General features: G+C 42.6%; 1 protein-coding gene across 1 annotated transcript in view; it reads left to right on the top strand.

Moving 5' to 3' along the window:
* Window positions 1-12,781, top strand: part of AK9 (adenylate kinase 9) — a 228,501-nt gene that overhangs the window by 1,021 nt on the left and 214,699 nt on the right. The window contains exon 2 of the mRNA XM_074948221.1: window positions 1,580-1,708. Within this exon, the coding sequence (XP_074804322.1) occupies window positions 1,592-1,708 (117 nt within the window). The 5' untranslated portion in view covers window positions 1,580-1,591. The remainder of the gene's footprint in view (window positions 1-1,579; window positions 1,709-12,781) is intronic.

Here is a 12,781-nt window from a genome sequence, read left to right as displayed (position 1 = left end):
TGTTGCAGGATTGGAGTGAGCTGGGACCTGTAGGAAGATTATAGGGGAGGAGCAGAGATTTGTTTAACCTTGTGTACTATCAATAGTTCAGTTGACATTGATGGGCTACTCACTGTGTGTAAAATTAAGCATGTAGTATAGACATAGCCTAAGTCTTTGCAGGATCATGGCCCAATTCTGGAGGCAGAGAGTGAATCTGTAAGGATACTGAATACCGTAACATAAGGGAAAGCCGGGAGAAGAAAGGGGCAGTTGGATCTTGTTTGAGGATCAAAGAGAAACTCCAGGACACAGCCCAAGATCAGAGTTGCCAGACCTCAATGCTCTGCTAATGACACCATGCAGAAACTGGAGACCCCCAGATGACCTGATCCTGACTGGCCATCAAGAAAAGTTTATCTGACAGAACAAGGAGTAATGGTCTCAATTGCAGTGGGGGAGGTTTAGGTTGGATCTTAGGAAAAACTTTTTCACTAGGAGGGCGGTGAAGCACTGGAATGAGTTACCTAGGGAGGTGGTGGAATCTCCTTAGAGGTTTTTAAGGTCAGGCTTGACAAAGCCCTGGCTGGGATGATTTAGTTGGGGTCGGTCCTGCTTTGCGTAGGGGGTTGGACTAGATGACCTCCTGAGGTCCCTTTCAACCCTGATATTCTATGATTCATGTTGTGAGTCGGGGATTGAAAAAGAGGAAGTCTATCAAAATCTGAAAAGAGGAAAAGGGGTGCCATTTCAGATGGGGGGGGGACTTTAGCCCTGATTCCAGGGGCTACTTAGGCATCTAAAAACTAGTTTTTTGCAGATAATGGGGGAGGGGCACAACCAAAAATGATACTCAAAGGGGTGGGCTCAGCTCAAAAAGTTTGAAATCTCAGGGTGCAGGAAGGGGGTAACTAGGTGCTATGTGCAGAGAGGGAGGTAGCTTTGGGTGCAGGCAGGGAGTAGCTAGGGGCTGGGAGGGGTATAGCTCAAGATGCTGGAAGGGGCTGTATCAGAGAGGGTGCTGCTGGTGTGGGAGCCAGCATGTGCTGAGACTCTAGTTGGCACAGTGAGGGCAGCTCAGTGGGGCTAGGGCAAGGGACACACTCTGCCAGCCCTGGTACATGGGGAGGAGGAGGACACCCCAACATCAGCCCCCACCTGCCTCTGCGCAGCAGTTCAGAAGGCAGGTTCCCAGTCCCAAACAGCATGGCCAGTGGTGGCTCTACGACGATGGGAGGCGGTGGGTGCAGAGCAGCAGCTGCAGACAGCAGTGAAGCAGGGGGAGAAGAGGCAGCATCTTCCCTCCTGCTGCAAACTTCACCCAATTGTGGTACAAAACTTGGAGGATAGGTGCCCCCCGCCCCTTAAATGGCACCCCTATAATGGGCTTAATGAAGGTTCTGATCATCTATTTTTCTGAAGTTGTTCCCCCCCCCCGCCCCGCATTGTGTATGCTCAATAGTTATATTTGCCTCTGTCATTATCCATTGTTTACTAACATGATCAATTGTTATTCACTATGTTTTCTGTCTGCACAGTCATATGTAAACCATTATGCCTGATGTTATATAAATAACAGTTTATTTTTTTCCTAATTTAGACTATTTTGTTTATGGCTTCACCAGAGAAAAAACAAGATTATCCCTTTGTAGATATATTTGATGAAGATGAAGCTGAAAAATCCTTTCTGTTGTCTAAACCTACATGCTTAATTATCCTTGGAAAGCCAGTAAGACATCCAATTTCTATATTTTAATATGAACATCTCATAGAAATTATTTTCCCTCAAATAGATTTGGTAAAGGTTTTACATTTTCTTTTTAAAAAATTAGCTTAATAATACAGTCAAAGCCACTCTAGGGCCTCATGTTGCATTTTTTTTCATTCCAAAACAACTGTTGGGGTAAATAAGAATTTTAGGAATGAAGGATGAGGAGCCTAAATCCTGCATGGTGCTGAACGCCTTTTGCTTTCATTAAAACCAGTAGGAATTGAGGACACTCTTTGCAGTGGCACCTGCTGGCTCATTAAATGGACACAGATAATCAGGAAAACTGCTTTAATAAGATAAACTTAAGGGAATAGGGTTTTTTTTCTATTATATAGCATGAGTGCTCTGTTATCTTAATATGATGATAACAATTGCTCAGCCTGTTTTGGTAGGGTTTGTTTTTGGGGGGCCTAATTGACTTGTCAGTTACAATTAGAGGTGTTAGTATTGTGATTAAAGGTCACAGATTTCTCCAAGATTTTCCTCTGCTTTTCACAATGGCAGCCAATATGTTTGTTTTTATGTTGATCACATTTTAATATTTAAAACATATGATGAATTACAAATTAAAACAAATATCAGTAATAGACAAAAACTTTCAATTGAATAAACTGAGTTACAGAAACATATAATAATATTGAGTACTATTTAGATCTTATTTGTTTAAATAAAACTGCCCTTTAATTGGGAAGAACTGGAATCCACCAAGACATCCTGACTGAGAGGCTTGTATTGTGTTGTTGTAATTTAAGGGCTTCACTTTTTCCTTAAAGATTATGTGGCCTATTGACTAAGACAATTTAATTAGAAAGTTGCAAGTACTTGTGTGTACCGTATATATTTTTCGTTTATGTAATTCACTGATAGAGCAGCTATCACCATATTACAAGGCACTTCTTTTAAAAGGTAAGAATAAAATTCCATGGAAGCAAACAAAAGCTAAGCCAAATAAACACATTTTCAGCGTGCTCAGACTCAGGCTAGGTCTACGCTAGAAACTTTTGTCACGATAATAGTACCGTATCAGCTAGGGTGTGATTACTTACAGTAGTATACTAGTAAAAAGCTCTAGTATAGACAGTTATAGGCCTATTTTGTTCAGGGAATTGATATGTTATACTAGAAGAATAACTCTTTTGCTGATATAAGCTGTGCCTCCACTAATGGGTGTTTGCCAGTAGAGCTATCCCATCAAACCCTTTCTAGGGTAGGCAAAGCCTCAGTTGGAACTGAGTATGGGTTTTTGGCCAGATTGGCAAGCTCCACCATGGTTTAGGTGGTCTCACTGGCCTGTATCTGCTCATTATCGGGACTTTCCTTTCTATGTGAGGAAACCTTCTGCATGGCACTAGGGTGTTCTTGCCTTGAAACAGAAAGACTAGGATCCAATAATATAGCAGGGTTCCAAATGGTCCCCCTACGATTTTAAGGGATATTTTATCAGAAGAAGTGGAGTTAGTGGAGCAACCTGAAGAGTTGGATCCCTACGCTGGGCAGATAACCTCTCTAGAGGAAAGTGTAGGGTTGATTTCAGCTTCATAGCCATCAGAAAATGTGTTGTCCATGAGTTAGTAGACAGGATGACAAAGGCATTGGACATTCCTTTGGTTCCCATTGAGGTATCCTCACACCCTGTATTTGACATTTTAGGCGCAACTATTAGATAAGTGGTTACACTTCTGTTGGATGGGTTATTGCAGCCACCTAAGTTGATTTGTGCAACACCTTCGTCAGCTCAGCCTATGTACAAAAAATGCTGATAAACTGTACCACTTTCCCTGTGTGGGTCATTCAGATGGTTTCACACACACTTCTCCTCAAATTCATTAGTGATGGAAGCTGCATTTCATAGATCTAAGAGCACTCATTCCACTCCTTCTTGGATATGTTTGGGAGAAAAATCTTTTTGTCTCTAGGTATGCGAGTGGCAAATTATCAAATTATTTCCCTGAGGAACATAGGAGATTATTGAATGCTCTTTTAATGAAAGGGTGAAGTGTGGCCAAGCATAAACTGAGTTCAGCTGTCAATTCATCAGATGTTTCAGCCACGGCAAAAGCTTCAGCTGTTTCTTTGAGGCATCAAGCCTGGTTGAGATCAGTGGGTCTTCCTCATGAGATGAGGATGAGAATTGAAGATCTCTCATTTGAAGGATACTGTCTATTTAGGGTAAAGACTGATAGGTTTTAGAGAAAATGAAAAATGTAAAATCTGTGGCTAGATCTGCTCGTGTTTTTCAGCCAACAAAAAGGTTGTCATCTGTTCCACTATTTAGATATCAGAGACAGTACCTACCATCTTCATCTGCATCTTACTTCTACCAAAGGAGGAATTATTATCAGCCCCAGAATCAGGGGTCAGCATCAGCAGCAGTGGAAGAGGTCCTTCAAACCTTGCAGCAAAGGGAAATCTCTGGCTTTATCTTTTTCTGGGCTTCAGGCGAGGTCTCAGCTTTGACATGATGACAGAGGAGCTACAGCCAACTCTGATACCTGTACTGTTCCATTCAGGAATCACCTGTCCCACTTTTACCACCAATGACAGTCTATAACAGCAGACAGATGGATTCTATATATTATTTCAAGTGGTTGCTCAGTACAGTTCAAGATCTTTTCTTTTCCAACCCTCTCCCCCTACCCTTTATCCCCTTTCATGAATTCATAGCATAAGGACCTTTTGAGAGCAGAGTTTCTCTCTCTTCTGAAATCAGGAGCAATATTAGAGATGCCTCACAAGTACAAGAGGGAAGGGGGGGGGGTATTTACATTTCTTCCTGATTCTGAAAAATGATGCGGGGGTCTCTGTCCCATCTTGAATTTCAGAAAATTACATTGGTTTTGAAAGAGGTTTCATTTCTGTACCTCTATTATCCCCTCCCTTTCTCTCCAGGGATGGTTTGCAGTTCTGGATCAAAAGGGTATGTATTTCTGTATTTTGGTAAGGCCATCTCATCAGAAATACAGTAACTGCATTTTACGGTAGGAAAGGAACATTTCCAGTACATGGTCCTACTGTTTGGTCTGTCCACTGTGCCAAGGGCTTTTTCACAGTGCCTATCTGCAGAAGCAGCATATCTTAGAAAACAAGGGATTTTCGTATGCTCCTATCTAGATGATTGGTTATAAAAGAAAGCATTATCAAAAGAGAAGATTTTTTCTAGATGTAAATAAATTGGGAAAAATCATTTCTATGTCCAATGTAGAGGATCCTTTTTATAAGGGCTGCATTGGACTCAGTTGTAGGCAAAGACTTTATTCTGGAAGATAAGTTTACAAAAATATGGTTGTCTAAACCTCTGCTCCATCATTCTCCGGAGCAGACTATATCCTTCTTTCTAGTGATAATGGGATCAATTGTTATCATCAATCACATTGGTAATCCCAGATGTTTGTCTCCAAATAAGAGTGTTGTAATACTGGTTGTCAAGAATTACAAAGTGAGGTGTAAAAAGAAAAGGAGTACTTGTGGCACCTTAGAAACTAACAAATTTATTTGAGCATAAGCTTTCGTGAGCTACAGCTCACTTCATCGGATGCATGCAGTGGAAAATACAGTGGGGAGATTTTATATACATAGAGAACATGAAACAATGGGTGTTACCATACACACTGTAACGAGAGTGATCACTTAAGGTGAGCTATTACCAGCAGGAGAGTGGGGGACGGGGGGAACCTTTTGTAGTGATAATCAAGGTGGGTCATTTCCAGCAGTTGACAAGAACGTGTGAGGAACAGTGGGGGGGGGGGTGGAATAAACATGGGGAAATAGTTTTACTTTGTGTAATGACCCATCCACTCCTAGTCTTTATTCAAGCCTAAGTTAATTGTATCCAGTTTGCAAATTAATTCCAATTCAGCAGTCTCTCATTGGATTCTGTTTTTGAAGTTTTTTTGTTGAAGAAGAATTGCCACTTTTAGGTCTGTAATCGAGTGACCAAAGAGATTGAAGTGTTCTCTGACTGGTTTTTGAATAATTCTTGACGTCTGATTTGTGTCCATTTATTCTTTTACGTAGAGACTGTCCAGTTTGACCAATGTACATGGCAGAGGGGCATTGCTGGCACATGATGGCATATATCACATTGGTAGATGTGCAGGTGAACGAGCCTCTGATAGTGTGGCTGATGTGATTAGGCCCTATAATGGTGTCTCTTCATAGAATCATAGAATATCAGGGTTGGAAGGGACCTCAGGAGGTCATCTAGTCCAACCCCCTGCTCAAAGCAGGACCAATCCCCAATTAAATCATCATCTTGAATAGATATGTGGACAGAGTTGGCAACGGGCTTTGTTGCAAGGATAGGTTCCTAGGTTAGTGTTTTTGTTGTGTGGTGTGTGGCTGCTGGTGAGTATTTGCTTCAGGTTGGGGGGTTGTCTGTAAGCAAGGACTGGCCTGTCTCCCAAGATCTGTGAGAGTGATGGGTCATCCTTCTGGATAGGTTGTAGATCCTTGATGATGCGTTGGAGAGGTTTTAGTTGGGGGCTGAAGGTGATGGCTAGTGGCGTTCTGTTATTTTCTTTGTTGAGCCTGCCCTGCAGTAGGTAACTTCTGGGAACTCTTCTGGCTCTGTCAATCTGTTTCTTCACTTCAGCAGGTGTGTACTGTAGTTGTAAGAATGCTTGATAGAGATCTTGTAGGTGTTTGTCTCTGTCTGCGGGGTTGAAGCAAATGCGGTTGTATCGTAGAGCTTGGCTGTAGACAATGGATCGTGTGGTGTGATCTGGATGAAAGCTGGAGGCATGTAGGTAGGCATAGCGGTCAAATAGGTTTCCGGTATAGCGTGGTGTTTATGTGACCATCACTTATTAGCACTGTAGCGCCCAGGAAGTGGATCTCTTGTGTGGACTGGTCCAGGTTGAGGTTGATGGTGGGATGGAAATTGTTGAAATCATGGTGGAATTCCTCAAGGGCTTTTTTTCCATGGGTCCAGATGATGACAATGTCATCAATGTAGCGCAAGTAGAGTAGGGGTATTAGGGGATAAGAGCTGAGGAAATGTTGTTCTAAGTCAGCCATAAAAATGTTCCCAAATGTGAAATAGTTATGGGCGAGGACAAAGTCACAAAGTTCAGCCACCAGGTTTGCCGTGACATTATCGGGGATACTGTTCCTGATGGCTTGTAGTCCATCTTTGTGTGGAATGTTGGTGTAGAGGGCTTCTACATCCACAGTGGCTAGGATGGTGTTTTCAGGAAGATCACCGATGGATTGTAGATTCCTCAGGAAGTCAGTGGTGTCTCGGAGATAGCTGGGAGTGCTGGTAGCGTAGGGCCTGAGGAGGGAGTCTACATAGCCAGACAATCCTGCTGTTAGGGTGCCAATGCCTGAGATGATGGGGTGCCCAGGATTTCCAGGTTTATGGATCTTGGGTAGCAGATAGAATACCCCTGGTCAGGGTTCTAGGGGTGTGTCTGTGCGGGTTTGTTCTTGTGTTTTTTCAGGGAGTTTCTTGAGCAGATGGTAGTAGTTTCTTTTGGTAACCCTCAGTGGGATCAGAGGGTAATGGCTTGTAGAAAGTGGTGTTGGAGAGCTGCCTAGCAGCCTCTTGTTCATATTCCGACCTATTCATGATGATGACAGCACCTCCTTTGTCAGCCTTTTTGATTATGATGTCAGAGTTGTTTCTGAGGCTGTGGATGGCATTGTGTTCCGCACGGCTGAGGTTATGGGGCAAGTGATGCTGCTTTTCCACAATTTCAGCCCGTGCACGTCAGCGGAAGCACTCTGTGTAGAAGTCCGGTCAGTTGTTTCGACCTTCAGGGGGAGTCCACCCAGAATCCTTCTTTTTGTAGTGTTGGTAGGAAGGTCTCTGTGGGTTAGTATGATGTTCAGAGGTGTGTTGGAAATATTCCTTGAGTCGGAAACATCGAAAATAGGATTCTAGGTCACCACAGAACAGTATCATGTTCGGGGGGTGGAGGGGCAGAAGGAGAGGCCCCAAGATAGGACAGATTCCTCTGCTGGGCTAAGAGTATAGTCGGATAGATTAACAATATTGCTGGGTGGGTTAAGGGAACCACTGTTGTGGCCCCTTGTGGCATGTAGTAGTTTAGAAAGTTTAGTGTCCTTTTTCTTTTGTAGAGAAGCAAAGTGTGTGTTGTAAATGGCTTGTCTAGTTTTTGTAAAGTCCAGCCACGACGAAGTTTGTGTGGAAGACTGGTTTTTTATGAGAGTATCCAGTTTTGAGAGCTCATTCTTAATCTTTCCCTGTTTGCTGTAGAGGATGTTGATCAGGTGGTTCCGCAGTTTCTTTGAGAGTGTGTGGCACAAGCTGTCAGCATAGTCTGTGTGGTAGATAGATTGTAATGGATTTTTTACCTTCAGTCCTTTTGGTATGTCGTCCATCTATTTGCATTTGGAAAGGAAGATTATGTCTGTATCTGTACGAGTTTTTTCAATGAAGTTGATAGATTTCCACTCCATACGGCTAAATTCAGTGCCTTGCATAATGACAGGTTTCAGAGTAGCAGCCGTGTTAGTCTGTAGTGAGGTGTGACGAGTATGCATTAGAGGTTGGTAATTCCCCAGAGGGTGTTATTAGCACTGATGTTGTAAACACAAGATCAAAACATGATGAAGGACATATCATTAATACTTCCTGTGCCTTTGGTAATAGTCACTTTGGACACATCCACTCTAGGATGGGGAGGGGGTCTCATTTAAACAGTTTGCTGTTAATGGGTCATTGGTCACCAATAGAAAAGAAATTACATGTCAGTGTATTAGATCTGAGGGTCATCAGATGGGCCCAAAAATCATTCTTACCTCAGATCAAGCACAGAGCGGTTCAGGTGGTATCAGACAATATTACAGCCTTATATTATCAGAACAAACAAGGGGGACATTCCCTTCAAGTGTGCACAGATACAAGTCTTTGAGAATGAAATCAGGACATTCACCCAGTGGTAATTCATATGTCAGGGGAAAACAACACCTTTGCAGATTACTTAAGCAGGTTAACCGCTCAGAATCATCAGTGGTCCCTGAAGGAGGTAGGGGTAGCAGAACTCCTCTGTTTGGGGGTGTCAGGTGCTCTTAGTGCAGTCTCTCTAGGGGTCCCAGCTTTTTCCTAACTGGTCCCCTTCAATTCATCTGCAGTTAAATCAGTCCATAAACTCTTAACTTAAATTGAGTCTATCAGCCCTGAAACTTCAGGATTTAGTCTGCTTCTTGGTTTCACAGAGGCATCCTAGCATGGGGCTATTGCCCCACTATCGCAGACCTTTTTGCTTCTTTCCCTCTCTGTTCCCCATCCTTTATAGCTGGCTTTGTTTTCTTTATTTGTCCCAGCTGTGGGTGCATGTCTTCACAATTGGCAGTTCTGGCAACTGTGCAGGGGTGTGATCAGTCTGACTGCCTCTTCTCCTTTCTGCTTATGTACCGTATGGGGTTTGTATACCTCATTCCTATTTGCATGAAGAGCAACACCCAAACCTTCATTTGCCTCACCTCACTGTTTGGGTGATAGAATTCTGGGATTGCTAGTAACAGTCTTATTCATTGGATGTACAGAAAGATCTTATTAATTCAAGAAAAGAGTCTACACATAAATGTTATGATTATAAATGGAAAAGATTTTTATTGTGGGTTAGCATAAATCAGGTGGATCCATATATTATGCCTATTCGTTGTATTTTAGAATATTTATTATATCTCAAAATGTCATGTCTCTGTCATGTATTAAGTTGCACCTGTCTACAATTTCAGCATACCATGTTTCTGTAGATAGTAAATTGGTATTTATTCATGATGTATTTAAGAGATTCTTAAAGCGTCTTAATCTATATCTGCTGGTGAGTGAACCTGGACCTTCTTGGCATTTAAACGTAGTGCAATTAATGCAATGTTCATTTGAACCTATGGAAGATTGTACATTCTTTTATTTTTCTGTTAAGACAGCATTGATAATAGCCATCACCTCAACAACGCTTATAATAAAGTAAGAAGCCTGAATGGCAGAGTGGTCAACTAGGAGGTGTTCATTACCCCCACAGTCAAAACACTTTCACACCACATGGACTTTAGCTAGTGGTATGAGGTATCTGCTTTCACCCACCCCCTCAATCTCTGCCATTTGGCCAGGTAGCATACTGGCCTTTGTGACCAAACACTGCTTAACCAGAGAGATCTGGGCCCCTGTATCCCCCTGCCCCAAGTATTCCCTGCCATCAATTTGGACAGCCTTAACATGCTCCATATCTGGTTCTGCAGAGGCTAATCTCACAAAACCGATATGGTAGGTTTCAATTGATTGGGTGTTTTCTGTGTTGAGGACAGCAGAACTAACATGAGCTATTGGTTGCCTGCTTCCTCCTAGCACAGGGCATTTATTCCTCAGACCAGTGGAATTACACTGATAGCACCTTTTGGGCTCTTCTGCTTTTACAGGAGATTTGGGATGGGGGTTAGAGGAATGTTTTTGGGTAAGTGAATGTTTAGGCTCCCAGCCCCTTTCTCTCTTCCCAGGGGTAAAATGGGATCCTCCCTTTCCACCAGTTTTAAACCCCTCTTTCTGTGGCCTGCACTCAATAGACGCCTCATTCTGTTCGAAGGCATCAGCTAAAAAAGCTCTCATCCACAGATTTTACATCTTTGTCCCATAGACACTGCTTTACATCAGCCTTACATATGCTTAGGAAATACTCCTGAGCAACAAGATCCAACATTCCCTCAAAACTCGCCACCTCTTTACCCCTCACCCATTTTCCCAACAAATCTTTCATTTTGTTTATATATTCCCCATTACTCATACGAATATCCCTCTTAAGATTCCTAAATTTAACTCTATATGTTCCAGGGGTAATCTTAAAACTTCACAAAACAGTATCTTTAAATTTACAATAGTCTAAAGCATCTTCAATAGGCAGTCCATTGAATACATTTCGAGCTTTACCAGTGAATTTTGCAGTCAGGGTAGGAACTCTTATCAGGGATTTCATGTATTACACACAGCCTTTTGAAGGTAATCAGATATTCAGCAATATCATCCTCCTCACTGTATGCAGGACGTAAGTGGTCCCACTTGTGGATTTTTGGGACTTGTTGGGGTCGGGGGCTTCTGGTTCTGCTTCTCTAGCAGGTCCAGCTGATGTTTTCTCTTTCTCCTCTCTATCTTTCTTTTATTTCCGGTTCTTTCAGTTGCAATCATCTCTGGTGCTCCCTCTCCTTTTCTGCAGCTTCCAGTTTGGCCAGCTCTAGTTTTGAAGCTGCCTCAATTGCAGTCATTTTTCTGCTTTCCTGTGCTTATTTCCCTCACCCGAAATAAACAGAAAATAACAAAACTGACCTCCTCCTGACTGTTCTTAGCCACTGCACTTAAGACTCACTTAAAACTACAAATATCCGTGCTTAAAGCGTGAACTTCACTTGGCGTAACAAGCCATACATACACCCTGCTTGTTGTGCCACTCTGACGTTTCCCTCTGGTGTTATCCAGACTGGTGATCTGCTAGGTCACTCCAATTTTTTACTCTGGGAGCCAGCCTTACCCTGCTCTACTGTGAGAGCCCCCACTCCTGGGCTGTTCATGCACAGCCTCTGGCATGTAAGCTGCTCCTTGGATTTTGCAACCGAATGACACTAGCCAATATCTCCGGTCCCAGACACAACCGTAGGAACCTCCATCTTGCTGGACACTGCAAGCTTATATGAGTTCGTCAATTTAACAAAGAAATTGGTATGTATCAGGCTTGTTATCCCCAGGGAAGTCTCTGAGACGCTTCAAACCAAACGCACTGCTTCAGGTAGATTAAACAAATAAATGTATTAACTATAAAGATAGATTTTAAGTGATTATAAGTCAAAGCACAACAAGTCGGATTTGGTCAAATGAAATAAAAGCAAAAGGCATTCTAAGCTGATCTTAACACTTTCAGTGCTCTTACAAACTTAGAAGCTTCTCACCACAGGCTAGCTAGTTGCTCTTCAGCCAGGCTCTCCCCTTTGATCAGCGCTTCAGTCACTTGGTGGTGATGTCTGTAAATGGAGGTAGAAGAGAGAGGAAGAGCATGGAAAAGTCTCTTCCTTTTATGTTCTTTCTTCCCTCTTGACTTTGCCCCCTGCTGCCCCCTTTAGGGTCAGGTGAGCATTACCTCATTGTAGTCCCTAACTGACCAAGGGAAGGGGAGTGACTCATTCGAGGGTCCAACAGATCCTTTTGTTGCTGCGTAGGCCAGTGTCCTTTGTTCCTGTGAGGCTGGGCTGAGTTTGTCCCATATATGCCCTGATAAGGTGTGAACTGCCCCTCTGCTCTTGGGGAATTTTTACCTGTGGTTTTGTTTCAAGCCATAAGGACACATTTTCAGCCTCATAACTATATACATTACTATAACAACAATGCTCAGTACATCATGAGCCTTCCGAAGACACCCGACATGACAAACTTTGCATTGGATACCACACAATCATTTTATAAGGATGAACATGGGGGTGCAGGGTGTTCCCATGAGGTACAGAACATCACAATGCCTAAGGTGATTTTCATCTTGATCAGTCTATAAATTTACCAGTGTTTTACCTTAAATCTCACAGCCAGGATGGTGAGGCTAAATTACATACATTGGATGCTAAAAGGGCAGTAGCTTACTACTTATGAAGCATTTCAGACAATCACCCAGTCTCTTTATCTCTTGTAAGGAGAAAAACAAAGGCAAAATGCAAATATTTTGTCAGTGTGTAAACACTTTCCAAATGGGGACCAAGTATTAAAGAAGCATACAAGCTAGGGTATCCCTGTTCCTGAATAGGTTAGGCCACATCCTTCCAGAGTACAGGTAGCCTCTGTGGGGTTTACAAGATACAGTTCTATAATAGAGCAGCTTACAATTCATACACAGAGTTCAATTAATACTTTCACTATACACCACTCATTAGACTTAGGGCTCAAAGATTTCTATAACACCCTAACGTGTTGTGCATTAATTGGCCTGTGTAAACATTGCTGGTGCACTTTAACTTAGTGCTTTTTAGAACAGTATTATGTTAAAGCACACTAGGCAGCCTTTAGTGCATACCAGCAGAGCCTACACTGAC

The sequence above is a fragment of the Natator depressus genome, chromosome 3 (assembly GCF_965152275.1).
Source record: "Natator depressus isolate rNatDep1 chromosome 3, rNatDep2.hap1, whole genome shotgun sequence".
In the NCBI taxonomy this organism is placed as follows: Eukaryota; Metazoa; Chordata; order Testudines; family Cheloniidae; genus Natator; species Natator depressus.
The sequence above is the reverse complement of the archived record's forward strand: the minus strand, read 5'-3'. Positions and strand labels throughout refer to the sequence as shown.